The sequence below is a fragment of the Psammomys obesus genome, unplaced genomic scaffold (genome assembly GCF_907164565.1).
Source record: "Psammomys obesus unplaced genomic scaffold, mPsaObe1.curated_primary_1811, whole genome shotgun sequence".
NCBI classification, from domain to species: Eukaryota; Metazoa; Chordata; class Mammalia; order Rodentia; family Muridae; genus Psammomys; species Psammomys obesus.
The window spans coordinates 32190125-32215920 of record NW_026596046.1 but is presented as its reverse complement, the minus strand read 5'-3'; the positions used below and the strand labels follow the sequence as shown (position 1 = coordinate 32215920).

Sequence of the window (25796 nt, the reverse complement as noted above, 5' to 3'; positions counted from 1 at the left end):
ATTAAGCCATTTTTGGGCTTAATAGCAAGTGTGTTTGCCCACTGGGTGTTTGTTTGTTTGTTGTTTGTGTTTTGAGACAGGGTTTCTCTGCAGCCCTGGCAGTCCAGGAACTCTGTCTAAAAACCAGGCTGGCCTCGAACTGGGAGAGCTGGGATTCAAGATGTGTCACCACTTCCCAGCAGGGCCTGCTATTTTAAAGATACTGTAACAGTCCACTGGAAAAAGTTACAGACCACCAGAAACACCAAGCCAGATAAGAGTCCTTTTATTTAATTTGGTGACTTATGTCAGACTCAAAGAACTTGCTAAGTTAAGAATTACAGAGTTTATAAAGACAAAAAACACAATCACATTGCACTAGCTCCAGGCTAGGGGAGTTTTTACAGTGGGGTTATTTAATCCCAGCAAGGAAGGAGGAACCCTTCGATCTGTTAAGCATTTTACAGGCTTCATTTCCCAAAAGATGGGAGAACCCCTGCTTTGTTCTGTCAGGCAGAATGTGGCTCCAGAGGGGAGCAGGTGCGGAGTCAGGGTAGCCTGACCTCTCCTGGACCACTTCACTAGGGTTTCAGTCTATACCTAAGGCTGGCCTTGAACTCAATGACAGTCTTACCGTCTCGGCCTCCCAAGTGCCGGGACTACAGGCTTAGCTGTAGAACACAGATGTTTGCTGGCAACTGACTTCACAAGTCCCACCACAGCCCCTATGCCCGGGGATCACCACCAGGTGAAGTTAAACACCCAGAAGTGTGTGTAGGGATCCTTATTCAGGTACCTATGAGAGGACACCCGATACCCCTGGGCTCTGATGTCCTTCTCCAGGCAGTACACGAAGTCCTCCGCCACAGGGCCTACCTTCCAGGGCCCAAACTTGACAACTGGTGTCTTTTGGGCCTCCAAGATATGCAATGGCTCCACGCATTTCGCATCTTCCTCCTCTGCGCGCACCACACACACCATGACCTTGGATGAGCGCATCGCCACGGCCTCTGCCCGAGCCAGATGCAGCAGGACCGCCAGGTTCTCTCTGTAGTTCGGCACGCCCATCAAGAACTGCATCCGAGCCACTTGCTCACCAAAGATCTGTGGCGTGTCCTCCAAAGCCTTGACCAGAAGATGGATTTGGTAGAACTTAGCCTCATGGTATACCTCAGGAACATACTCCTTGGGCACCTGCCCAGTGCGTAGGTAGTCCAAGAGGAGCCCAAAGTAGGTGCCAGGACGATCGATGAAGAAGCGGCCCTGGGCGTCTCTGTGGTGTCTGGCTGACCTAGATAAGATCTCTGGAAACTTTGAGCCTGGGTGTTTCATCAGGGTGCCCATGGTGGTGGTATAGAGCTGCCCCCCGACATTTAGCTCCACAACCTGCAGACATAAAGAGCGAGTGAACCGACAGTGCCCCCTCCAGGAGACACACAGCTACAACTCAGTAGAGGAAATCGCTGTCTGCTGCCACCAGCCAACAAGCAAAATCCAAGCGATGGGGACAGTCCTTCAGACCGAGGTTTGCACGACATCGCTCTTACCCTGTCTGTGGCATTGCCTCTTAGGAGTTAAGTGTTCTTCTGAAGACAGCCAAAGGCAAGCAAGCTGCTGGGGGTGGGGAGAAGCACGGAATTGCCATGGGGCCATTTCTGCTATCTCGAAGGGCAAAGGCAGAGGCAGACCCAGACCAGGCAGCTGAGGAAAATAAGCTCAGAACCTATGTCCTTCTGCCTCCCCTAAACTTCAAGGCCTCTTGATAGGGCTGTTTGGTTAACGATGAGGTCACCTCTCTGAAGCAGACAGTTAATCAAGCAGCTACAGACTAACCCTTGAATAAATCAATATGTTGGCATTTGTCTTCCTCTGAAACTCAGCTCCTAAGTCCTCTCACTGTCTCCATATGACAGATGGAGGAAACGATGCAAAAGACCCAGAGAGCTAGGAAGCAGTGCAGTGCGGCTCAGGTCAAATGGCCATCAATCAGTCTAACTGACACGGAGGGTAGGTGCTCCAGCTCAGCCCCCTCCTGCCTCACCGCAGCCACAGTTAGCTCTACGCCTGGGGAAGAAGTTCACTGTCTCTCTCTACCTTAAGCTTCAGCGTCTGTGAAAAGGGGCAGCGAAATGGATACAGAGAACTCTTAAATCCTCCCAGGCCTCAAGGTCTCACTTCAGAAGTCCTTTCTGAAGCTAACCAGTTTCCGAGCTGGCCATGGTGGCACAGACATAAGTCAGCACTCAGGAGGATCATGAACTCAATGCCAGCCACACAACAAAACCAAGTTTTAAACAAAACCACAGAAATAGTTTCCTACTCTAACCCCCGCGTCCCATTCTTTTGTTTATCTATAAGACCTCAGCCCTGTGCACAAGCTTCTTAGTTTTGTTCCTTGTTTTAAAATTTCTTTCTCACCAGACTGTGCAAATTTTAGCTATCCTATCTCATCCATAAACACTGCCCAGTGTGTTTCTAGCAAGATGAACTTATTTCCACTCTCTGGAGGAAGTCCCTCTCTTTCTTGTGGCTCCCCCTAGCCTTTACTGCCCGTCCCCCTGCCAACACCGTCCTTGGTGGTGGGAGAGCCTGTGGTGACTGGCTGGAAGAGACTTGGTCTAGTGGGGGAACCTGCTGGGTGTCCAGTCAGTGATGGCTAAGAAGAGCAGGGAGGGACCTGACTCCACTCTCACCGGGTTCAGTGAGAAGGTTCCCTTCACATCTTATACTGCTCTACCAGTGCCCATGTGCTTCCTTAGAGGACCCTCAGCTGAGTGAGTATATGACGCTTCATTCAGATGTTTTCTAGGCCCCTCAATATCTCTCTCTAGCCCCCAACACTGACCTCTCCTATTGCTTTCCATTTTAGCTGAGCCAGAAGCCTAGGATAATGTGGCTTCTCCTCCATCTCTGTCTCCAACCCCGCTGAGTCCTGGCAGTTTTCTCAGTTCCGTGGTTGCTTACCCCTTGCTAGGGCCTACCTTTGGATCCATTCTGCACATTGAAACCAGAGTTCTTTTCTCTGAAGCAAACCTGAGTCTCTCATTTCCTGCACTAAACACTTGAATGACTCTTTACCATTTCTTGAGTTTCCCAAGGCCTCTTTGCAAACAGGCCTGCTGCTTGGCCTCTAGCAAACAAAGAACAAAATTGCCTACTATACCCTACCTTCTATCCAGGCAGGCTGGGGCCCCAGGCCTCTAAGAGTTTCTTATAGCTTACCTTCCCATCTCTGCCTCCACCCATCTCTGTCTCGCTCTTTTCTTTTCTTTTCTTTTTTTTTTTTTTTTTGAAACAGGGTTTCTGTGTAGTCCTGGCTGTCCTAAAAATCTTGTAGACCAGGCTAGCCATAAACTCAGATTCACCTGCCCCTGCCCCCCAAATGCTGGGATTAAATGTGTGTTTGTCCCTATGGAATCTACTGTCTTTCAAGTTAGTTCCCCAAGGTCCCTTCCAAAAGGGTAGTCTCAGGGTCCTAGAGTGGTCCGTAGTTCTGCTAGGACAGTGGCTGCTCCCTTGGAATCCCATTCGTTTATCCTCCATTAGACTGTGTGTTCTGAAAAGGGAACACTATTCCCAGCCCATAGTCACATGACCAGCACCCACTGGCAAGACTCAGCACACCAGAGACACTCAATGAATACCTGTTACATTGAATGAACTTCACCCTTGACACTGATCCACGGGAGAACCTGGTATTCTGATAAATGCAGATCTTGCCCTACCTGGCCTCAAGCTCAGTGCTGGTGAAAGACTCAGACTGGCCTTATAACTGATATTTTTGAATTCTCTCAGTGCTCTTCCAGAGAACTGGAGAATGTAACAGCCCCTCCTGACCCCAGCCATCTGCATGGATGGAGATAAGGAGAGGACCTCCACCCGGTTACAGAAGGAGATAGCAGTGCATCCTAATTCCCCTCCCAAAAAGCCCCTTACCTTCTGACTAAAGGCACGTAGCCCCGTTTCTCGGAGAAACCACAGGATGAGCAGATTGCTTTCCCCCCTTTAACAATGGCCTAGTCTGACCACAAAATGTACTAATCAGCTTTAACAATAGCTGAATCTGCACATATCAGAAACCCCAGATGTCTAGCTGACCTGGTGCCCACAACAGACCCTATATCCGCTCCCATGATGTCAGACCTGTAACCTCCTCGCCTACCCCTTTAAAAACCGGAGGCTACTGAGAGTCGGGGCTGACTCTAGCCTGAATGTAGAGTTAGCCCCAGCATGCTGGAGTAAATAAAAACCTCTTGCTAATTGCATCGACTGCGGCCTCCGAGTTTCCTTCACAGCAAGCCTCTTTGGTAGTTAGACCCCCTGGTGGGCCTAACACTGGCTCCATGGATAACCTTTGCCCAGGAACTCATTCAAGCACTTCTTGAGCAGGGAAGAGCAGCCCTGAGTGCGGAACCCCTCGACACTCGCCGGCAGCTTTGAGTATGCCAACAGCAGCATACTCATGACCCCACGGAAAGAGCCACCTTCCCTACTCTCCTTCTTCGGGATGGCACTCAATCCCGATGAGAATTAGAATTTTATGCTCTCAGAGTGTTCCCAGGCTCAGTGTTAGCTGAGTGAGGCAGGTGCTTTTAGGGGCTAGCTTCTACACTAACGAGCTGTCTTTTAGTTAAACTAAGACTCTGGAGAAACTCGTTGAGTTTTCTGATTTATTCTTTTAGGCAGCTCAGCGTAAACTTGGTTCATTATGATACAAAGCTGAACGTGTCCCCAAAGAATTCTTCTTAGCCACCTTTTCTTTTCTTTTTCTTTTTTTTAAAGACAGACTCCAGGACTGTAGGTATGTGTGGTCGAGTCCAGTTAAGGAATGATTATTATTTGTTGCTCCTGTTTTTTGGCAGTGCTGGGGATTGAGTCCAGGTCCTCAAGAGTGTAGCAACCTGTCTCTACTCCTGAGCTACATCCTGGGCCTAGCTGGCCTCTTTAAATATTTTGATATGTGATCTATGAACTAAAACTGAGTGTGTGCTTTTCTGTATGAACATGTATGGTCCTCCTCACACTTCCTTCTTGGGTGTGCTTTCAGAAAAGCTCCAGTGTTAGCCTCATGAACTTAGTTCATTCATCTTTCTTCTTTTTCCCCTTGGTGTGTGTCTGGCTTTTCACAGCAAAGCCCTCTCACGGGGTCCACGAGAGAAGGCAAGCAAGCATGAAGGAGTCTGGAGCTGGCCAGTGCGGGAGTCCGCAGGATCTTCTGTCTGGGCTGGCTGAAAAGCCTCGCCCACCAGGTGGCAGAGAGAAGCAGCCACCCCCATCCCCGCTTCCAGGACCACACCAAGCCAGAGGTTTTCAGTGGGGGCATACACAGGAACTAACACAGGCTACGGGAGCCAGGAAAGAAAAAGCCAAATGAGAGCCTGCACAGAGCAAGGTGGAGCCGCCGGAGGCGGGAATGCGCTGGTATCGAAGTTGCTTACTGACAGCAAAAAATGCTTTCCGGGGGCGGGGGTAGGGCGGAGGTGGGGGCAGCGACGACTGGAAGGTAGGAGTCGGAGAAAGAAACGGAGCTAGGAAAGCCCACAGCAGGAGGTGGGGCCTTCAGGACAAGGAGCAGCCTGGGCGCCGGGGTGCACTTACGAGGTGCGGGTCAGGGCACAGGGTCTGGGACTCCTGGCTGTGCTCTTTGAGTTAGTTTCCGGCCTGAGACTCGTGGCTGTGTTCCTTGATCTGGTTTGCGGGTGGAGACACCTGGCTGGGCAGCTTGAGTTGGTTTGCAGGCAGGCTCATCCCGGCGGGAAAGACCAGCTCGCACTGACTACACAACCCTGCCTTGAGTAGAAACCTTATGGGCGGGGAACACAGTCCTGCCACGCGTAGGTAACTTTCCAGCCGGAAAGGCTGGTGACTCCCCGCCCCTGAGGAGCTCTATGACCTTACCTCCCTCCTGCCTTTTTGGTAAAACACTTTTAGTTAGTGCTTCTTTAACTGGATTAAGGAAGTGCTCTAAGGTAGAGCACTTCAATAGACCCCATTGGTTCTTTGAGCTGTCGTCAACTTCAAGTAACCTATAACTTCTCAGGGAAGGAGCCCCAGGAGACAAATCCTGGAGCTCTTGGAGGGTAGACTATCAGACCAGAGACTCTAAAATGGTAACTCAAAAGAGGAAAAACCTGCCACTCAAAGGCAAATGCTGTGAAACTTGCCTGTTTCATTCTTTAGTTCTGTGTGAGAAAAGTCTTCTCTAAAAGTATTTACAGGAAAGCACAGATAGATCTAGAATCCACCCAGTATGGTCATCATCAGCAACAACCAGAAACCTAATTCAAATGTAACTGTCTAGATAGTGCGATCACACATTTGGCAAAGAAAATGAATCCTGAGACTGCGGCATAGCTCAGTGGTAGCACACTTGCTTAGCGTGTATGAAGCCAACAAAATAAACACACACACACTCACACACACACATCACAAGAAAGAAAGGAAGGAAGGAACAAAAGAAGGGCAGAAGAAAGGAGGGAGAAAATGAAGTCCTCCCTGAATGAAAGTATAATCAAACCAAGTTTCAAAGAATGTACACAGACAGCAAGCAGGCCACCAAACAAACTCACAGTCCAAAAGCACAAACCACAACAGGACACAAGGCATCATGAGGAAAAGCCAACAGAGACACGCTCAGGCCCTTACACACTGAGTTGCTGGGCATCCAGTGCAGGCTTATTTCGTGTCATTAAATAAATAAAAGAGGGATTTAAAACGTGGGTAAACTGGGCTGCAGGCATGTCTAAGTGGTAGAGCCCTCAACTAGCCTGCACCAGGCCCTGAGCGCTATCCACACATCCACAAGAACAAGAACATAACATTTAAAGACCTGGGAGATTTTTTTTTAAAGCCAAATAGAAACACTAAAAATGAAAAACTAAAGCAGCTGAAAGAAATCATCATGACAGTTGAGAAGGAATTAAATAAACACGCTTGAAGGGCCAATGGTGTGTCCTATTTTTGACCTATACATTTGGAAAATGTAACAGCAAATTGCCTGCGCTGGTAGGGTGCAAGAAAGCAGATGCTCAGACCTAGATGGTTGGAATGTGAACTGTTGTGAACTTTAGATGTTAATATGGCCATCTCTACAAAAGAGGGGAAAAAACACTTTTGGAAATCCATACAACAGATTTTTTTTTAAGCACCATTTTGAAGGGATATGTGAATGAATACATTTACCACTGATCTGTTTGTGTTAGTAAAATTAGATAGTTAATAGTTGACTAAATCACAGCCTGTCTATGCCATGCAGATATGTGCCTGTTAAAAAGGAAGAGATAGGGGCTGGGGGTGAGGGGGAAATGGCTCAGCAGTGAAGAGTGCTTGCTGTTCTTTCAGAGGACTAGAGTTTGATTCCCAGCACCCACATCAGGATGCTCACAGCCACCTGTTGACTTCAGCTCCAGGGAACCTGGTGCCCTCTTCTACCCTCCCCCAACACACACGGGCACGTGAACATGTGCACACATACCTGTTATCCCAGCACTTGGGAGGTAGAGGCCGAAGAATAGGTGATCAGAAGTTCATGGTCTTCCTTATCCTTGGCTACATAGCACATTTTAGTCCAGCTTGGGGGTACACAAGACCCTGTCTCAGGACAAAGAAAAACAAAAGACAAGAAAGAAAGTAGGTCTGGCTGGAGTGATGTCTCAGTTGATAAAGTGCTTGGTTTTTACAAGCATGAGGACCTAAGTTATACCCTGGCTGGCTGTGGTGGCACACACATGTAATCCCACTACTTGGGGGAGGCAGAGGCAGGCAAATCTTTGTGAGTTTGAGACCAGCCTGGTCTACAAAGCAAGTCCAGGACAACCAAGGCTACACAGAGAAACCCTGTCTCAAAACAAAACAAACAAAACTCAGTATGGCTGAGGGTGGTAGTGCACCTTTGATACCAGCACTGAGAAGGCAAAGGCTGGGGATCGCTACGAGATGCAGCTTGTTCGGCATAGTGAGTTCCAGGTCAGCCAGGGCTATACAGTGAGACCCTGTCTCAAAAGCAAAAACAGAAACAACAACAATACAAAACAACAGAAACCAAAAATCAACACCTCAGTACCGTGGGACACGTTTGTAATGCCAGCACTAGCAGGAAGATGCTGGGGCCCGCTGGCTGCCGGTCTAGCCTAACTGATGAGGTGCAGGCCAAGGAGCGCCTCCTTGTAAAGACAGACGCATTCCCGAGGATGCCACCTGAGGCTGTCTTCTGCTACACACGTGTACGTGTGTGCATGCCCATACACAGACACACACAGCTCCACAAACATGTACACACACAGTTAAAAATAGTAGAATAGTAAGTATTTCAGCAATGATATGGCGGGAATCCACTGGTGAAAACCATAACAAACAGTTTCTATCTGCGTGTTAACAGCATGGTATATGGAAGACAGCGTGGGAAGACGGACCTTGATGGAGAAAATGCCTCCATCAGACTGGCTTGGAGACAAGCTTGTGTGTGTGAAGGTGGGGGGGTTCTTTATTGGTGACTGATGTGGAAAACCTCAGCCCACTGTGGGCAGCACCACCCCTGAGCAGGTGGTCCTGGGGGAAATAAGAAAACAAACTGGGAAAGCCCAGGGGAGGAAGCCAATTAAATCAAATGGATATAAGCAGTGTTCCTCTGTGGCTTTTGCTTTAGCTCCTGCTGCCAGCTTTCTGCCTTGAGTTTCTTCAGTGGCTTCCCTCAGTGGACTGTAGCTTGGGATAGATAAGCCAAATAAAAACTTTCCTCCCCAAGCTGCTTTTGATTATAGTCTTCATCACAGTAATAGAAAAAACAGTGTTAACAGTCATTATTCAGTTGGTTGGGTAGAGAAATAGAGACACCTTTTTTGTTGTTAATATACCTTTGTATTGACATTAGTTACAATAAAGGGGTAAAAAAAAAATTTAAAAAAAGCATTACAAGACAAATATAAGGCTTTTAAATGTGAGACTTCAGAGAAGAGGTGGCATGTAAGCTTGGTCTTGGTAGAGGAAGATGTTTGCTTGAGAGAGACCTGAATAGATTTTTGTTGCTGCTATTGTGGTGTTTGTTTGTTTGTTTGTTTTTAAGACAGGGTTTCTCTGTGTAGCCCTGGATGTCCTGGACTGGATTTGTAGACCAGGCTAGCCTCAAGCTCACAGAGATCTGCCTGCCTCTGGCTCCCTGAGTGCTGGGATTACAGGTGTGCGCCATCGAGCCTGGTGAATTTTTCTTTTTATTAGAGGATTATACAAGTGAAAGAGAGAAAGAGAAGGAAAACAAGCATGTGTTGAACAGTGGGGATTTTTTGTTTTTGTTGTTTTGCTGTTTGTTGTTTTGGGGTTTTGTGTTTTGTTTTGTTTTTGGTTTTGTTTTTGTTTTTTTGAGACAAAGTCTATGTAGTCCTGTCCTGGAACTCACTATGTAAACTAGGCTGCCCTTGAACTCACAGAGATCCACCTGCTTCTGCCTCCCTAGTACTGGGATCAAAGATGTATGCCACCATGCCCAGCTTAAATGTCTCTTATGTAATACCTACAAATACCTAAACATAGAAATATTCTTTTTGTTGTTGTTAAAGATTTATTCATTTATTATGTATATAGTGCTCTGTCTGCAGGCCAGAAGAGGGCACCAGATATCATTATAGATGGTTGTGAGCCACCATGTAGTTGCTGGGAATTGAACTTGGGGCTTTGGAAGAGCAGCCAGTGTTCTTTTTTTTTTTTTTAATTTATATATTATGTATGCAATGTTGTGTCTGTATGTATACCTGCAGGCCAAAAGAGGACATCAGATCTCACTATAGATGGTTATGAGCCACCATGTGGTTGCTGGGAATTGAACTCAGGACCTCTGGAGGAGCAGTCACTGCTCATAACCTCCGAGCCATCTCTCCAGCCAAAGATAGAATTTTATGGGCAAGGAAGTTTCCTTGAAAGCTTAAAGAAATTTTAAAGTTTCCTTAAAAGCTTGAAGAAATTAAATGAAGGCCACATAGCTGGTCATTTTCAGAGACAAGTCTGAACAAACTGTGACTCTCCATGACTATGGTGGGGTTGTCAGCTAGACAGACCTTAGGATGACCTTGGAATTGGCCTCTGGACTTGTGTGTGGATGAGAATATTACTTACATTGAGGTAAGAAGACTCACCCACTTTGAGTGGCGCCATCCCCTAGGCTAGGGATCTTCTATTAAATAAGACTGAGAAGTCAGCTGCGCCCTAGCCGGGATGTGCTTCTGTCACTGTGACCTCCCCACTGTTATAGACAGTAACCCTAACTGTGTGCCAAACATACCCTGTCTCTCTTGCCAGAGAATTTTATCACAGCAATAGAAAAGTAACTAAGACAATGGCTTTTCTCTCTAACTATGCAGAATTAATTGCTTTGTATCAGAGTGCATTGGTTTTTTGTTTTGTTTTGTTTTGTTTTTGTTTTGTTTTTGTCACTATAGCCAAACTTTCAAAGCTAGGTGTTTTATAAGGAAAAGAGATTCACTCAGCTTACAGTTTGGGAGGCTGAAAGATCAGAAGCCCCTGTTGATTCAGTCTCTGGTGAGGACTCCCCTGGCTGGGTCACATGATAGTGCATGACATCAAAGGATCATGTGTGAGAGAGAGACAGAGAGATCACATTTTACACCAAAACCCAGAGAGATACCAGAGAGGGGTCAGCAACAACCTCCTGCAAAGAGCTCCCACCTTTTAAAGGTTCCGCCCGGTCGCTAACAGCACCACACAGTACAAAGTTTCCAACAGGTGAAACTTTGGGGCACATACTCAGACTACATCCAAAACACAGCCCTGGCCAGGGGCTGAGCCTCAAACACCATCACTTGGCAAAAGGGTCCAAGCCGGGTAGAGGAGCCTGTGACCTCCTCAAGGTGTGCTCCCTTGCTTTCCCCTCCACACAGCACTATGCTTTGTGTGGTTTAACTCCCGGAGGAATTAATACATAGCCTGGGATGGCTCCACAGGGAGGCAGAGGTCCTCAGGGACCTTCAACCCAGAAGGAGGGCTCGGCACTCCAAGTAACAGCTTTTAGCTCCACTTCCTATGGATTTTCAGCTCCGTTTCCTGTGTCCCGCAGCCCAGCTGTCCTGAAACAGCCTGCACGCCTTTGCTGTTCACGCTGTTCCTTCTACGCAGAATGCCCTTTTCTCTGCCTAGAAAACTTAATGCTTATTTTTCTCTGCCTAGAAAACTCAAACTGGGCTTTGGAGATGAATTTAGATGGCTCTCCACCCCTTTTGTATTCATTGGTACATTTGACCCTCACAGTTCAAGTAAGCGAAGGGCACCTCCATTGTATTGATCCCTAGGCCTCTAGAGAATTAAGAGCCTCTTACAGAGTCAGCAGCAAACAAGAGGGCACAACATTAGTTCTGGCTCTGCCGTTTGTCTTCAGTATTACCGTGGGCCGGTCCCTGTCATTCTCTGGGTCTTGTTCTCTACTTGTAATAGGGTGGAGGTTGGGGCACTATCAGAAAAGATCCTTGTGATCTTGTCTTGGTCCATGCTACGGCCACAAAAGAATTGAAAGTGTTCCTTGCTCTTGTCTGTAACTGGATCTTCTTTCCCTGTGGCCTAGTTCCGAGAACAAGTGCTGCTCCCTTTGACCCCCCTCCCATCGACCCCCAGCCCTTTGTTCTTCCTCCTGAGACAAAGCTGCCAGCCCCATCCTCCCCAAGCAGTTGGGCTTCACGCCAGCCAGTCAAGAGGCAGCTGGGACTCAGATGAAAGGGCTTTCAGAAAGCTACCTGTGGCAGAATGCCCAGCCCAGGCTTGGCAGCTTTGAGCCCAGATGTCCCGTGAGGCATCCTGTCCACCACTCCCACACAAAGCTCTCTTTGTGAGCCTCACAGAAGGGCGCATCCCTGCCAACACATGCCTACCCCCTTCCCTTCCCTCGGTTCCACAGAGTTTGAGAAATAGCCCACAGCGAGCGCTTCAGGCTTGGACCAGGCCATCTCACCTTCGTGCCACAAGTTTGGACCGTTTCATCCCATTTAGTCTGCAGAAACAGACTGGTAGCAAGTACTATCCTTTTCTTCTTTTTCACTCAGGGTCTCACTGTTTCTGCAACTCAGGCGAGCCTCAGATTGGCACGTCTCTTCCTCAACCTTCTGAGTGCTTGGATGACAGTGTGTACCACACATCCGGCCAACACAGAGACTGAGATTCATATCCCCATTCCTCCTCCTCCTCCTCCCTCCCCCCTTCTCCTTGCCTCTTGTTATTTCTTCTCCTCCTTTTCTTTTCTTCTTTCTAAGATGGGGTCTTTAGCCCTGGCTAGCCTTGAACTTTGCAATGTAGGATGATCTTGAAATTGTGCTCCTCCTGCCTCTGGGATTACAGACGTGTCACACATCTGGAATGTGAGGTATTGGGGCTCACCACACTTAGGCTTCTTACAAGCTAAACAAGCACTTTTTAAGTTTTTTCTTTTTCTTTTTTCTTTTCTTTTTTAGACAGAGTCTATATACTCCTGGCTGTCCTGGAACATGCTATGTAGACCAGGTTGGCCTTAACCTCACAGAGATCCACCTGATTCTGCCTTCTAGGTGTTGGGGTACCTCCCTCTTCCCTTTTATTTCTTTCTTTCCTTCCTTCTTTTTCTTCCTTCCTTCCTTTCTGAGACAAAGTTTCATATAACCCAGGCTGACTTTGAACTCTTGCATCTCCTGCCTCTGACTCCCAAGTGCTGAGATTACAGGTGTGTGCTACCATATGTCAATTATGAAAGAAGAGCACATATACCTGAATGTCTGCTGAGGCAGAATCGAAAGAAAGAGAAAACTGAGGAGACGTGGGAAGAGCAAGGGAGCCCTTACCCTGGGGTCTGGTTGAAGTCTCACATCAGCAGGGAATCAGGGATTCAAGCACAGTTAGTAAAATGGTGTGAAGTTTTCCTACACAGAGCCAACGTGAATTTTACAGAGGGCCATTTCAGGTCGGAGTGTCGAGATCACAACAAACCAGGCCTAAGTGTACATGACATTTAAGTGTGGCCTTACTCCTTTTCCAGATACAAACATGCAGTTTTCTAAGACTCTTCCGGACAAGACTACCGTCCACAGCAGAATCAGGCTTTAGCTTCCCTGTGCAACCACTGCGACCTGTGGCTTTGCCTGATGAGTTGTAAATCTACCAGTGACCTCAGTACACAGCCTGTGACCTCATTCAGTGGTGGACTAGTGGTGAAGAATGGGCAGCGAGGGCTGCTGGTAGGTGAGGTCTCAAGATGGAAGAAGAGGTAGACGGAAAAGCGGAGTGGGGGTGCACAGGATAGCAAACTCTGAGTCAGGAGGGGTGCTGTTAGGGGGACCAGGAAGACCAGGTCTGCGGTCTGTGAAGAAATGCAGGCACCCCTTTTGGATCACCTTTGGCTGATGCAGCCCTGTTAGAAAAGGCTGTATATGAACTCACATCAAGCACCATCTCTGTGAATTCCTGTCACATCAGCGTGTCTTCTGTTCTCCCAGGGAAGCCCACCTACCCTCCACTCACCCTCCTGGGAATTCTTTACTATACATATTTATTTAACTCTGGGAACCTCTGGGCTAGCAAGATGGCACGGTGGGTAAAGGCACTTAGAGCACAAACCTGGGGAACGGAGTTCAATCCCTGAAACTCGCATAAAGGTGGAAAGAAAAAGCTAATTCCATAACTCTGTCCTATTGTCTTTGAGCATGCACTGTAGCAACTGATCACTCACCAGCTTCTTAACTCTCTCTCTCTCTCTCTTTCACACACGCACATACACACACACACCTACCTGCCTCTGGGTGCCTCGCATTCTTTGCTTGATACTCCTATAAAATTCCTGGGAAGAATCTGAAGGACCATGTACTGTCAGTGTCCAGGTACAAGCAGGCATCCACACAGATATAAAGGAGAAAGCTTGAGATGCTGCTGCTGTTTATTATTATTATTTGAGTTTTCAAGATAGGGTTTCTCTGTGTAGCCATGGCTGTCCTTGGAATTCGCTCTGTAGACCAGGCTGGCCTTGAACTCAGAGATCCTCCTGCCCCCACCTCCCTAGTGCTGGGATTAGAGGTGTGCCCTTCCACAACCTGACTCTGAGCTTCTCTTACAAAGGCCCTGGATCCAGCCAGGTCCCTTCTGAAGAAGCAGGTACTAGAGTCTTTGGGTCAAGAATGTAACTGAGTGATAGAACACCTGCTTAGCATGTGCTAAGACCTGTTCAGTCACCAGCACTAAAGGCAATCAATAGCTTGATCAATTTAGCTTTGACTAGAAAAACAGAGACTGTGGCTGGGAGGCCAGGGGTCTCCTAGCTCACCAGCTTATGTACACTTTAGAACACCCCTTACAAGGAGAATTCAAGATACCCAGAGTGTTGACTTGAGATAACCTTTGTTTCATGGGCACTACCTTTTGCTTTATCTTTTCACATGGATTAGCTTCTTTAATCTTTGCAACAAATCCATAAATAAACCTAACGAAAAAAGCATGCCTGCTATGAACCTAGGCCATTTTATGCAGCAGGAAGCAAGCCAATTGCTGAAACGAGCTTCTTGAAAGAAAGCTTATTTGTAAGCAAGGCAGCCAAGGGAGAGAATGTGAAGGTCAGAGATCAGGACTCACACTGGTCTCCCTGAGGGAGACAGTCTGGGTATGATTTGGGGATATTTGTGGAATAAAGAAGTAGGTGACTTGAGGCACGGGGAAAGGTGATATGGCTGTGTGTGAAGTAGTCAGAGACCTGCATGTTTGCAGGCAGTTTTCATTCCTGTTCGTGGGAAGCAGATGTGGGAGCACTGGTGTGATTTAGGGTCGAGATTCAGGCTGCAGATATCACAAGGGCCACCTGCCACAGGCCCAGGTGAAGAGTCAACTTTCCAGGTCCTGAAGAGAAACCTGGGCAATCATTATGACATAAACATTGCAAGTATTCTCTACAGCAAAGCTGGTAGGAGACGGACAGAGTACAGCTCAGCTGCCTGACCTCTAGTACCACAGATGTTTGTGTGTTGGTTTGAGGCATAGTCTCACTATGTAATTCTGGTCTGGAGCTCTCTATGTAGACTAGCCTGGCCTCAGACTCAGAGATTTACCTGTTTCTCTCTCTGAAATGCTGGGATCAACGATATGCGCCACTATGCCCGCTTTACTTAGTACTGGGGAATTTGTTTGTTTGCTTGATTTGAGACAGGGTGTCTTGGCTGTTTAGAACTTGCAGTGCACACCAGTCTGGCCTCAAACTCAGAGATGTACCCGTATCTGTCCCCTAAGTATTAGGATTGAAAGTTTGCACCACCGTGCTCCGCAGTCCCAGGGATTTTTTTTTAAACCAGCTAAAAGGGGAGGGAGATGCAGGGGCTCAGAGATATGAATGAAAACGTACCAAAGACTGACTGGTGGAAATGACAGAGCCAGTGGTGTTTCTTGTCCGGCAATTAACAAAACTAGGACTCTGTTCTACCAGAGTCTTAGAGACTAAGGCCTTCTTTTTCTTTCTTCTTTCTTCAGTCTTTATTTTATGTGTCCTGTGCTTTGTTTACATGTATGTCTGAGCAGTGTGCATGTCTGGTGCCTGCAGAGGCCAGAGAAGGCATTGGGTCAGCTGGAACTGGAGTTATAGATGACTGTGAGTCACAGTGTGGGTGCTGGGACTCAAACCCTGGTCCTCTGGAGGAGCCGTCGGTGCTTTTAACCTCTGAGCCATCTCTCCAGCCCTGAAGGGATCGTTGTTAGGATGATTCCCCACCCTGGATGGATGCCCCAGACTGTAAGAGATACACACTTGCAGTTGCAAGGCTTTCTTTTAGTAACTTCCCAGCAGACCCTTGTGATCTGTTGTTGTAGTCTGAAGGAAGAAATGTCCCCCAGAGGTTCATGAATTTTAACAGTTGGTCCTCAGGTAGTGGTGCTATTTGGGAGGTTATGGAACATTTAAGACATGGATCCTCACTGGAGGAAGTATGTCAGGGCAGGCTCTAAGAGTTTATAGCCTCACTGCACTGCAGTTTCTCTCCCTGCTCCCTGTGTGTGGCTGAGAGGTTGAGATGTGATCTCTCTGCTTCCTGCTCTGGCCTCTCGTCCCTATACCTTCTCTACCTGGACATCCAGCCGAAATAAACAGTGTGTTCTATAAGTTGCTTTTGCTCATGGTATTTTGTGACAGCAACAGAATGATACTCCTACTGAGGAATTTTATTTGAGGAAATGTAATTATTACTTATTATTACTGGGGGGGGGGTGCGCCCCAGCATATGTGTGGAGATCAGAGGACAACCTGTGTAATGCACTCTCTGCTATCTTTACTTAGCTCTCAGGAATCCAGCTCAGCACGGCGAACACCTTTACCTGCCGGGCCATCTCCAGCCCTGAACCCGAGTTTGACGAGTACCTGCTTTGTGTCAGTCTCTCGGAAGGTGCTTTGTATGTATGACTTGGCTCCATCATTACGATTATGCAAAGTAGAAATTTTTAGCTATGTGTTATAGGAGAAAAAAAAAAAACCAAGGCCAAAGCAGGTGAAGGGACCTGCCAAGGCTGTAGCTCAAACGTAAAGCACTTGCACAGTATATGCATAACCCTTGGTTCGAGTCCCAGCACAGGAGGTGAAGAAACTAATGTGCCACAGCTGGTTAAGTGGGTGGAACCCACATCTGGCTCTCTAAGGCCCTGTCATGTGAGTGTCAACTGTCACCTGGGAGATGGGCTTCTGGACATGCTGCTAAACGATCCTCCTGATTACAGTAAGAGGGAGGACGTGTCCACTGTGGGTGCCACTGCCCCCTGGCTGGCATTTTGAACTACACAAGCTTGAGAAATCCAGCTGAGCCATAGCAGGCATTATTCGCTGTTCTCTTCCTAGGGTTTGGTCTAGTTGACTACTATAATCAGGCTTCAAATAAATATTTGCTAAGTATTTTAGTTACTTTTCTCTTGCTGTGGTAAGACACTATGACTCAGACATGTTATGGAAGAGTTTACTGGACTTAGGGTTCCAGGTATTGGAGTTTATGATCACCATGGCAGGAAGCAGGCAGCAGGCAGGCATGGCGCAGGAGCACTAGCTGAGAGCTTACAACTTGGTCTACAAGCACAAGGCAGAGAAAAAGACTTAGAATTGTGGAGTCCTTTGAACCCTCAAGGCCCGCTCCCAACCTCCTTCAACAAGGCTGTGCCCTCCCAGTCCTTTCCAAACTGTTTTAACAACTGGGGACCAAGTATTTAAATCTCATTCAAACCACCACACTAAGTGAAAAACGGCAAGGGAAAGGAAGAAATATTTACTAAGCAACTGCCCATGTCAAGCATTTTACAGATTTATCCTATTTGCTCCCTGTTGAAATCCTGTATGGTTTGTCATCGTGGAGGTTTGAGTGAGAATGTCCCCCATAGGCTCATATGTTTGAGTACTTGGTCCCTACTGGTACAGCTGTTTGAGGACATCTGGCCTTGTTGGACTGGGTGTGGCCTTCTTGAGGAGGTGTGCCACTGGGGGCAGGCTTTGAGATTTTAAAAGCCTACACCAGGCCCAGTGTCTCTCTCTCTCTCTGCCTGCCTGCTGCCTACAGATCAGGATGTAAAGCTCTTAGCTACCGTTCCAGTGCCATGCCTGTGTGCTTCCCAACATGATGATAATGAACTAACTATCTAAAACTGTAAACAATCCCTCAGTTACATGCTTTCTTTTATAAGAGTTGCCACGGTCATAGAGTCTCTTCACAGCAATAGAACAGTAACCAAGAAAGTTGTTATCCTATTTTATTGACAAGAAAACTGAAGCTAGAGAGGAAATGTGATTTTTCTCAAAGTCACACAGCCCTGAGCTGGACTTCAAATACTAGCCCCTCTATTGTCACAAACATTTTCATTCTTCTGTCCCTCACTCAAGGGTTGACCACAGTGTAAGAGGAGGGGCTGGTCACTGGAAGTCCTGTGAATCATTCTTGGACAAATAGAAACTTGGAGAGCAAATAGTGTCTACTGTGGACACTCCCCTGTAGCCAGCCACTCCAGGACCATCTCACGCACACACTGTCCAGCCCAGCCAGAAATCCAGCTCTCCCCTGTTTGCTCTAGGACTCTAGGCCCAGCTCCACCTTGTCTGTGGCCTGTAGGGAGCCTCAACTCTCTTTGCAATGCTGTTCTATGAGCAACCTACTCACCAAGTTCCCAGAAGCTGGACCTAAAATGTAGGAACTGTGCTCCTGAGACCCCAACTCCAACATGCAGGCCAGCTTACCAAGTTCTAATGATTAAAAAAATAAAGGAATGTCTGTCAAGTCCTCAGACATGTACAATAGTCCAAGCCGGTGCCTGAGGGTCTTTTTTCCCCCTTCTCCTCTGGCTCCCAGACTCTGCCTTGTCCTCTTTAAAAAGCCTAACAGGGCATGCTGGCACATCCCTGTAATCTTATCCCTTGGGACATAGAGGCAGGAGGACCAGGAGCTCAAAGCCTTCCTTTGAGCCTTAGTGAGTTCAAGGCCACCTTGGGCTATATGAGACCCTGTCTGAAAAAACCAGACTCATTGCCTTGGGCTAGAGGGATGCTTCAGTGGGGGAAAATGCTTGCCTTGAGGTATGAGGACCGAAGTTTGGATCCCCAGAACCCATGAACCTTGGATGTGGTGATGTGTGTTATTCTCACACTCCTGCAGAGAGATTCAAAGCAGAAACAGGAGAATTCCTTAGACCCTTGCAAGCATACACAACAGTGGACAAGAAGACTGACTCGCTAGCTAGAAGGTGAGGTTGTCATCTGTACATGGTGCATTTGTACACATAAAGAGAACCAAAAACACACACATCACGCATACACACAGACACTCACAGAATTAAATTTGAAGATAAAAACCTTCCCTCTCAAATGAATTTCTGGGATGCCAGGCAATGCTGGGGTGTTTGTTTTCAAGATCCGGTCTTACTGTGTGGTCCAGGCCAATTTCCGATTTGAAAGCCTTTCAAATGCTGAGATTAAGACAGAATTCCAACAACTTCAGAAATTACTCTAAAAGTACCTTTGCATATATATGTATACATATATCATACATATATGTATACGTCTACATATATGTCTACATATATATGTCTACATATATGTATACATATATACATATATATGTATAAATATATATGTATATATTGCATATATGTATATATGCAAGTGCCATTCTCAGCATCAGCAATTACAAAATCAAGTTAGCAATTAACTGGAAAATGTTGTTAGCATTTTATATCTTACAATATCAAATTTTAGCCAGAATGTAATTCTTCGCATAAAAATAAACAATCAAATCTATTTCATTGGCATAAAAATATCTGCTTTTATCTTTAATGAACAATAAATTTATATGCACAGCAAACAATTACTTTAAAAAATGTATTTGAGCAGGCAAGATGGCTTAGATAAAAGTGCTTCTTTTCTCTTCAAGACTGATGCCCTGGGTTCCATCCCCAGAAGAACTGATCCTTAAAAGTTGTCCTCTGGACCCCACATGCATGTTATGGCACACATGTCCACCAACACACAAAATAAATACATTTGAAAAAATTAATTCTTTATGTTTGTTAGTACTAAATGTTTAATTTGTATACCTGACTTTATATCCTTCTACACTGAGGATCATGTACAAGTTTCTTGGGCAGAAAAGGGTCACAAGTGTTCAAGAAGCTGTGCTGTCTGTAGAAACCTGTCTGGAGTGGCCAGAGAGATGGCTCATCAGTTAAGAGCACCGGCTGCTCTTCCAGAGGAGCCAGGTTCGATTCCCAGCACCCACATGGCAGCTTATTGTTATAGTCCAGGTGAAAATATTACAGACCACTACAAATATAGGGCTGAATTATGGTACTTTATCAGCTGGCAGCTGAGAACAGGCTCTTGTCACCAGAGGACTCTCAGCACCAAAGCTTTCTGAAAGGCAAAAAAACCAAAGGAACTTTATTGTCAGGTGTAGATCAGGGGAACCTGGTGACATTCCTTCTGGTTCCCATTCAGCAGGTACTTGGTCATGCATCTAGACATGGTCAGGTTCATGGAAAGTCTCAGATGTGTTGCCAAGGCAGCTGTGATACTTCAGAGGGGTAGGGGCTGAAAAGCTCCCGAGGACAAGATGGAGTCGAGGTGAGGGCAGGACAAGACGGTGTTACCTTAAACACACACACACACACACACACACACACACACACACACACTCACACACACCCTTCCCTCCCGTATTCGTTTAGTTTCTTTCAGATCTTTGATTTTTATGAAGAAGCAGATGCTGGGCCTTAAGGTCATTACTCTAACAGAGACCAGCTATTGTTTTACAACATTGAGCAGTTAGTAAGTAGGACCTGATCATTGGACTTAGGAGGAAAAGGATGAGGAGCCCTTCGGGCCTGAGACTCAGTAAGGTGGTCAGCCACGGATTCCAGTCAAACCAGCTACGGAAACAGGGATTGTTGACTTCTTTATTATTTTTGAAGACCAACTGTTAGGTGCAGAGCCAAGCATCACTTATTAAAGAAATCAGATTTTGTTTTTTGCAAACCTACTATTTTTAGACACAGCAGAGCTAGTAGAACTTTGCATCAGCGTCCAGTCCTGGGGAGCCACTGGGGGTTGGGTTAGCCCTACGTGAAGCATCATGGGTAATATTATCAGGAGTCCACAGGGAAGGAGGGACATGGTCAGTCCCATCTCCAAGTGCTATGAGGCTAGCGTGAAATTTGCTCTACCAGAGTGTGGGTCCCGCCCAAGGGAAAGGATAGTTCTCGAGCACGGGGTATGTCCTGCCGTGCAAGCACGAATTTAACTATTTTCCTCAAGGATTCAATTTCCCACAACCAGTTTTTAAAATTAATTTTGAATATTATCTTCCATTAATATTTAAGTTTGCTCTGTTTGTTTTGAGGTACTTGCTTTAGGTTTAACTTCCACAACATATACAGAAGACTGCATGATGGGAGGTAAAAACTGGTCTCTCCCTCTCATCTTGTCTCTGTAAAGGAATTACATTTGTACTTAGAACAACATATGTTTTAATGTACCTAATTCTAGGTACATTAAAGACATTTAATTATTTATAAGATGAGTGATCTCATAAAATTTATATCTTAGTTACCCATGTTTTAACAGTTTACAATAAATTAGTAACTCTCATAAGATTAGAATTTTATAAATTAAGGTAATTTATCCATGGTTAGATTTTGAGCCTTAAATTTTTTGTTTGTTTTTTTGTTTTTTTTCAAGGCAGGATTTCTCTGTGTAGCCTTGGCTATCCTTGACTTGATTTTTAGACCAGGCTGGCTCCAAATCACAGTGATCCACCTGCCTCTGCCTCCCTGGGTGCTGGGATTAAAGGTGTGTGCCACTGCACCTAGCTAAATTTACAATTTTTAATTGAAGCTTTTTTAGTATTAAAATAAATTTTAGATCACAAATACAGTCCATGAAGAAACTGGGAACCTTATTCTCTTGATCCTTTTTACAGTGTACTTTCAGGAGACCTAAATTGACTTAATAGACATTTTCTATTAAGAAGCTTAATTAATTACGAAGAGTACAGTTGCAGAGAGAACATCTTAAGCCTGGTTTTCGTAAGGAGACATTTATAAGAATTTACCATAGTTTTTGTTATGACTTAGTTTCTCCAAATGGTTAAAGCTTAACAAAGTTAGCAAAGGCAAACGTGATGAGACATATGTTTTCATGTCGGTTGTCACCATGAATAGACCAATATAACCTCAGAAGTTTATAGATGTCAATCATCAACTGTATCTCATCCTTCAGTACCATTCTCCATAAACCTTGTCTAATGTTCTCGGGCCTTCTGTGACAAAATCTATTCCTATCCAAACTATGTTTAACCCTTTTACTTAAAAGTAGAACCTCATGCATTATGACCATTGTAAACATTTTTCTCCCACCTACTCACCGTTTCTTTTTATTTCCCGAGACAAGTGTCAAAGGCAAATCACACAGATGGCATGAAGCAAATTAAGATTACTGCATACATACTTTTGACAACGTTTTATACTCTAAGTATGAAGAAAGCTTTTTCTCTTCTTGGAATTTTACAGCTTTTTAATCTCTCCCACCACGATGTTACAGGTCCCCAGAGGTGAAAGGTTTACGTTTCAGCAAGAGCTTCAGTGCTATGGGTGACCCTGGAACGGGGAAACAGTTTTTTTGTAAATAAGAACCAAGAGAGGAGAGGTACTGAGGGCTGAGACATGAATTATAGAGATGTCTTCTTACTTCCTAGCTGTTTTCAGGTCCATGGGGCCTTTTGTTTTGTGAAGGGGCCAGCCTGACTCAGGACCTAGGGGTGGGGGGTTTTGGAGAAAACTTTGCCATAAACATGTTTCAGTCTGAGGAAAGAAAGCCAAATCCCATTACCAGAACCAGCTTTTCAGTGTGCTAAAACAGCATGACAATATATTTTGACTATTATCCATACCCAAAAGGCATTTGTTTTTCTAAAACTGAAAAGTAGAAACAAAGCAAGAGTGTCCAGGCTAAAGTCAGGCACGGTGGTGGACGACTTTAATCCAAACACCGAAGGGGGAAAAAAAAAAGCATCCCAGCTTACTGGAGCACAGTCAAAGGCAGACCATGGGCACAGAGCAAGTGAGTCCTAAGAACAGATAGAATATCCTGGCTCAGAGGAAGCAAGATTGGAAACCCAATCGGAAGAACCAAGCAGAGCTTTTATCTCCAACCTCCCTTCCAAGCAGTACAGTCACGGGAATTTCCTGTGCAGAAAAAAAACTGGCCTCACACCCCTTGGTCACTCTGATGTAGGGCCCTGGACACAATGGCAGACAAGGCTGCTTGGATGCCTGGGGTCTTGGCAAAAATAAGGAGGGGGAGGGGCTGCTTCCCTCCACATAGCATCTCTGGTCATTTCTTTCAGCTGTCTGAACTCCAGGTCCAGGGGTTCCGATGGCCTCTTTTGGTCTCCCTGGCACCAGGCATAGATATCGTACACATACATACGTACATACATGAAAACACAAATGTACAATAAAAATAATTGTATATTTTTTTATTTTTGTTTTTTGAGGCAGTCTCACTATAAAGCTCTGGCTAGCCTTGTTATATAGATCAGGCTGGCCTTGAAATCACAGAGATCTGCCTGCTTCTGCCTCTTGAGTATTAGGATTAAAGGCATGTGCCACCACGCAAGAAATACTTTTTTGGTTTTACAATATTTTTGAAATAAAAATAATTACATCATTTCCTCGTTCCCTTTCCTCCCTCCACCCCTTCCCACGAACTTCCTTTGTTCTCCTTCTCAAATTCATGATCTCTATTGCTTTAAATGTTGGGCTATAGATACGTATACTATATATGGGAATATATGCACATATATGAACATATGTGTTTGTATGTGTATATATTCCTAAATATATAAATAAATCTGCTTGGTTCATATAAAGTTATACACACACATATATAATTTTATATGTGTATATATGTACACACATATAAAATGTGTGCTGTCAGAGAGGACCAATTTTCCTGCTCTCAGCATTACTTTGGAGCTGTAGTTCTTCGTCTGGGATTGAGGCTCCATGAGATATCCCTTTGCATGTTGGCGAATCTGTTGGTGGTGGTGTCTTTGCTCAGGTCTTGCTCAGGAACTCATAGCGTATGGATCTTATTGGGTGTTATCTTCTCTGGCATGTCTAGGAGGCGAAACTTCACAGCCAACCTCCTGTTTCTCTGGCTCTTAGAATCTTCCCACCTCTCTTCTGTTATGGTCCCTGAGTCTTCGGTGCCGGAAATGTTCTATCTGTTGGGTTGGACCACACTGTGACTTCTTCTCTGGACTTAGATCATTTGTGTGTGTGTGTATGTTTATGTTTGTTTTTTTTGTTTTTTTCCTTTCTTTTTTCTTTTTTGTAGCGGTCTCTATCTGTTGCAAGGAGAAGTTTCTTTGATGAGGAGGAAACCTCTACTTTCTGTGAGTGTGAGATAAATATCTAGAGTGTAGTTGGAATTGTGCTGGTTTAGTAAAGTGGCAGCTTGTTGGGGTTGGTCTGGTGCCATCTATTCTAATGTTAATCTCTTTCCCCTCTCTCTTTAACCAATAAAATGTTGGCCCACCTGGGCAAGGTGGATGGGGAGGTGTGGCCAAGGTTCGAGGGCTTTTGGGGATGGGAGAGGATCATGGGAGAAAGGAAGAAGATGGAGGAAAAAGGATAATGCAGAGTTGCCATGGAATAAAAAGAGCCACTTGGGCCTGGAGGAAGGACTCAAAGAATGACATGGAAAGGAATGGCCAAGATGAAAATATAAGCAAATATTTATGAAATTATGGATAGAAAGTAGTCCATAAAAGGATTGATTAAAGCAGATGGCATAGGTTTGGGGCTGGGAGACAATGAGATGGTATAGGTGGAATTATCTGTCCAGTCCAAGGTGAAATAAGACAAATGTAAAACCTAGCAGGTGCCTGTGTCTTTATTGATTGTGATGGGGGTGAGCTCATACCTCTGTGATCATTGTAGGGCTAATAATAAACATTAATAGACCTTACTTCTAAATTTACCACAGCACAGGTGTAGGCGCCCCCAAGAGCCATGCTGCACTGGTGTGGGGTAGCTGAGGAGGCTTCCTGTGGCAGACGTGATTTCCCTCACGATGTGTGGGCCTTCCGTCCGATTGGAGAGCTGCCGGCTGTTGCTGAAGCGCCGCTGCCGCTGCTGCGACCTCGGGACGCTGCTGCACTGCCCCTTGTTTCAGTCCCCAGGTGTCATCTGGGAAGGGCCGTGCCTGGCGCCGTCGTAAAGACATTTTAAGCTGTCTGTTTCCACAGAGGACGGCAGCGAGGGAGCCCCAGCGGCAGAAGCCTGACCTAGCGTACAGCTTGTGCCCCTGCTGCTATGGTGGCCGGCAGGTTTCTGGTGAATTCAATTACTGGGTTTCCACACTGAGAGCAGAGACCAGGAATTGGCCTCCTGCCAGAGACGGGGAAAATTCACTCCACAGGGAGAGCTCGGAGCTAGTAGGGAGGGACCAAACTAGATTTTAGATGATTAAAACCGTTTACCAAGGGTGGAGCCGAACTGAAATTCAAGGTGACTCTGGGCAGGGTGGGGGATGGAGGATGGCGCCACCCTTACATGGTTATGCATTCAAAAGATTTGAATCATACAGTTCCGACTATTCATGTATACACATACATACTTTTATTTCTCCATCTGTTATCATGGGGATTTTCTCATATTATGAAGGGCCTCTCTTTTTTCTTTCTCTTTATTTCTGCTTACTTATTTCTTTATATGTATTTGAGAGGGTCTTTGTAGCGTAGGTTGACATCAAATTCCTAACCTGACTGTAGGTGTGGCCCAGCACACCCCGCATGGCGCTATCCTTTTCCTCCAAGCGCTGTGAACGGAAGCCAAGGGTTCACGCCTACCAAGCCTGTCTCAGCATTTTCATTTTCACCGTTTTTAGTGCATGTGTCTGTGGGTGTCTGCAGGTGCTCATGGCAGCTAGAGGTGTCAGGCCCTGAGCGGCTAGCTAGGCAGCTGTGAGCCCTGGAGGTGGGTGCTGCGAACTGAATGCTGGTCCTCTGCAAGAGCAACGCACGCTCCCCCACCCCAGACAGGCTTTCTCCGAGTAGCCTTGGCTGTCCTGGAATTCACTCTGTAGAGCAGGCTGGCCTCAAAACACACAGAGGTGTGTCTGCCTCTGCCTCTCGAGTGCTGGGATTTTAAAAGCAGGCTCCACCACACCAGGCTCCTCATTTTTATCTTTAAAAATATTTATTGGGGCCAAAGAAATGTATTACGGTTTAAGAGCGAGCGTGTCCTGCTCTTCCAGGGGACTTGAGTTTGATTCCCAGCACCCTGATCAGGGACTCACAACA

At 46.0% G+C, this 25796-nt stretch overlaps 1 protein-coding gene across 1 annotated transcript; it reads right to left on the bottom strand.

Annotated features, from left to right (window-relative positions):
* Nucleotides 1–254: 254 nt before the first annotated feature.
* On the bottom strand, nucleotides 255–5873 carry Kctd14 (potassium channel tetramerization domain containing 14). Its single transcript, XM_055623614.1, is given in 2 exon segments — nucleotides 255–1365; nucleotides 5578–5873. Coding segments are annotated over 2 exon segments (798 nt in total). The 5' UTR covers nucleotides 5728–5873; the 3' UTR covers nucleotides 255–717.
* Between the last annotated feature and the right edge of the window lie 19923 nt (nucleotides 5874–25796).